This window comes from Sitophilus oryzae, unplaced genomic scaffold, assembly GCF_002938485.1.
Source record: "Sitophilus oryzae breed Bouriz unplaced genomic scaffold, Soryzae_2.0 scaffold_1532_pilon_pilon, whole genome shotgun sequence".
Classification (NCBI taxonomy): domain Eukaryota; kingdom Metazoa; phylum Arthropoda; class Insecta; order Coleoptera; family Curculionidae; genus Sitophilus; species Sitophilus oryzae.
The window spans coordinates 559,674-562,725 of record NW_022146206.1 but is presented as its reverse complement, the minus strand read 5'-3'; the positions used below and the strand labels follow the sequence as shown (position 1 = coordinate 562,725).

The 3,052-nt window shown below is 29.1% G+C and overlaps 2 protein-coding genes across 2 annotated transcripts; one reads left to right on the top strand and one right to left on the bottom strand.

Annotated features, from left to right (window-relative positions):
* The first annotated feature begins 180 nt into the window (after window positions 1–180).
* LOC115878818 (60S ribosomal protein L11) lies at window positions 181–1,380 on the top strand. The gene is made up of 4 exons (XM_030895425.1): window positions 181–303; window positions 637–771; window positions 832–1,018; window positions 1,101–1,380. Exons 1-4 carry the CDS (start codon window positions 298–300, stop codon window positions 1,337–1,339), a joined length of 567 nt encoding a protein of 188 aa, XP_030751285.1. The 5' UTR covers window positions 181–297; the 3' UTR covers window positions 1,340–1,380.
* Window positions 1,381–1,437: 57 nt separating this feature from the next.
* Window positions 1,438–3,008, bottom strand: LOC115878817 (androgen-induced gene 1 protein-like). The gene is made up of 3 exons (XM_030895424.1): window positions 2,670–3,008; window positions 2,507–2,611; window positions 1,438–2,432 (listed from the first exon to the last, which is right to left on the bottom strand). The coding sequence occupies exons 1-3, from the start codon at window positions 2,826–2,828 to the stop codon at window positions 2,001–2,003; spliced, it is 696 nt and encodes a 231-aa protein (XP_030751284.1). The 5' UTR covers window positions 2,829–3,008; the 3' UTR covers window positions 1,438–2,000.
* Between the last annotated feature and the right edge of the window lie 44 nt (window positions 3,009–3,052).

Here is a 3,052-nt window from a genome sequence, read left to right as displayed (position 1 = left end):
AATGAAACCGGTAAAATCAAAATCTGTTTTACCGATATGCAGCGTCGCCAATGTTATTTCTCTACTTTTGCATTCGTTAAAATTTTAAATTAGGTTTTAATATACAAGAAAGAATATAATATAATAATATATTTAATTTATGTGGTAGAGAAAATAAATATTAGCAGATATTTTAAAGGTAAAGCACACTAGGAGGAAAAAAATATATATCAGGATATTGATTCCCGTTTGACATAAGCCGGCAATCCGGCAACGTTTTTGTTGTTGACATTTGACATCACCCTTCAAAAGTGAACCATGGCGGTGAGTATTTTTCAAATATTTTTGTGAAACAAATTTTTAAATCATCTGAATAGTGTTTGTAAAATCCACTTTTAATTTGATGGGAAATTACTTTAATAAATTTTCCTTATAAATTCCCATACATATTTTTTGGTATATGTTATTAGTTTAAGAATAATAGAGTGATGAAAAATTTAAATTAAGAACTCTTGCTTTACTTCAAAGTTTTTACTGTTTAACATATTTTGAAGACTTTTCAACAAATTGTGTACATTATGAGATGCTTTAACCAGTATTGTTTCCTATTATATGTTTTTATGTTTTATTTATAACCTATTAACAATGTTATTATAGCCCGTAGCAGCAAAGAAGGAGAAAAAGGATGTTAAGGATAAATCCAAAAATGTTATGAGAGACTTGCATATTCGCAAATTATGCTTGAATATCTGTGTGGGAGAAAGTGGTGACAGACTCACAAGAGCTGCTAAGGTAAACAATACAATTAACAGTAACTTTATTCACTCGGTTAATCAAAATTTACTATTTTAGGTATTAGAGCAACTTACAGGTCAACAACCTGTTTTCTCTAAAGCAAGATACACTGTAAGATCTTTTGGTATTCGTCGTAATGAAAAAATTGCTGTCCATTGTACGGTTAGAGGTGCCAAGGCAGAAGAAATTTTAGAAAGAGGTTTAAAAGTTAGAGAATATGAATTGAGAAGGGACAATTTCTCAGGTAAATTTAATTTCTAAGCTTATAATATATTGTAACATTGTTTTTAAGCATAGCTATATATCTGAACTTGTTTTTATTTTAGCATCTGGTAACTTTGGATTTGGTATCCAAGAACACATTGACTTGGGTATCAAATATGACCCAAGCATTGGTATCTATGGTTTAGATTTCTACGTTGTATTGGGCAGACCCGGATTCAATGTAGCTCACAGACGTAGGAAACAAGGAAAAGTTGGTTTCCCACATCGTTTGACTAAAGAGGATGCCATGAAATGGTTCCAACAGAAATATGACGGTATAATTTTAGCAAGCAAGAAATAACTTGTTTTCTGATATAAGTTTTAATAAATAATATTAAGAAATGAGGTCTTTAATTTTTCTATTCTTAACTATCAAAAAGTAATAAAATGAAACAAGGGTTTTCACTATATAATATGTCTGTTTATTGAAGTACTGGAATGTTATAACAAAAAATTTAAATAGAGAGAGATTAATATTTAAATTTACTTGTTCATTTTATCTCAAAATGACTTAACAATTACTCTACAATTTTCTAAAAGTAAGTGCTACAATATCGACTAGATGAATAGAGGGGGTACTACAAAATGTCATTAATTAATAAAAAGTTGTTCCCCTCTCCTTTCTTAAAACAATAATTTTTGTCATTTCATTATATATAATTAAACATTTAGAAATATATATAAATCACAGCTACACATGTACAAAAATGGTTATCAAATTATCTTAAAGCTCAATAATTTCTTGTACTTCTGACATGTTTTTTCTCATAAAAATGACTTGTATAGGCCAATATAACAATTTAACACCTATGGATGGATTAGGTACAATATGACAATACTTTATATTATTAACTAATATAAATTATATAAATTTCAAAGTACACTTATAAATTATTGCATTATTTTCACACTTCCTTACTGTATTACTATTTATGTATCAAAATTTTTGAAAAGTATTATAATTACTTTTTCTTTGACGTTAGCGTAGTGCCCCATCTTAAACTATTTAGTTTTTCCCCTACAATATATAATCCGATCACTAGAACAAGACAAAACGCAAAAAACGCTATTCTTCCAGGCAAATTTAACACTTCTAATACAGGGTATACCCAGCGATTTGTATAGGAATTTAAAATGTGAATCCATATTAAATATGTTACCATAAATGTAGTTACAATCGAAAATCCAATTTTTCTTCCTGGATATTTCCTATATGAGGTAAACATTTCAGTGATTGAAAACAACACGATATTGGTGTGCATTAGATGGTTCAGCCACCAAGGGAAATATGGGTCTATAGCTCGTGGAAATACCAGTTCTCTATCGATTACATAAAGCCCCCAAAAGGTAATCCCTACAAACATTGAAATGGGGAATGCCAATGCAGGTAAGAGCTGTAAAAGGAAAACAATATTTTCAAATTAACACAACATAAATCAACATAATGTTTTATAAAGAGAATACCTACAATATCTTTGAGCTTTCTTATAAAAGGGATTTTCTTTGGGAAGTTTTCATTTGTACCGAATATATCATTTAAGAAACAAATTGTAAAAAAAGTTGACTGGAGAAGCTGAAAAATACAGTTTTAAAATTACATACACCTATTACTATATTTTAAATGGACTCACTGCATCCCAGTATGTTAAAAACTTTAGCTTTTTACTGTTTAATTTCGAGTCTCCCATGTCAAATAATTCAGCTGGTATTTTTACATAATTCCAATCATAATAACACCCAAACCAGAAGTGTGCTGCAATAATAAAATGCCCTATTTTCCCTATACCCATGTTTACTTGTACACTTTGGGCCAATAGACAGACATAAACTAGCTTATAATTTACGATCTCTTAAAGATTATTAAGAATCTTTTGTACTTTGCACCGAGACTCAGCAATTTAATATTCAGATACATTTACCTAATTAAAAAAATAATAGATTATTGAGCATTCACTGACATTTCAAGGTTTTGATTAAGTAAGGTTATTTTTATTTTCGTAATCCAATCGTAATC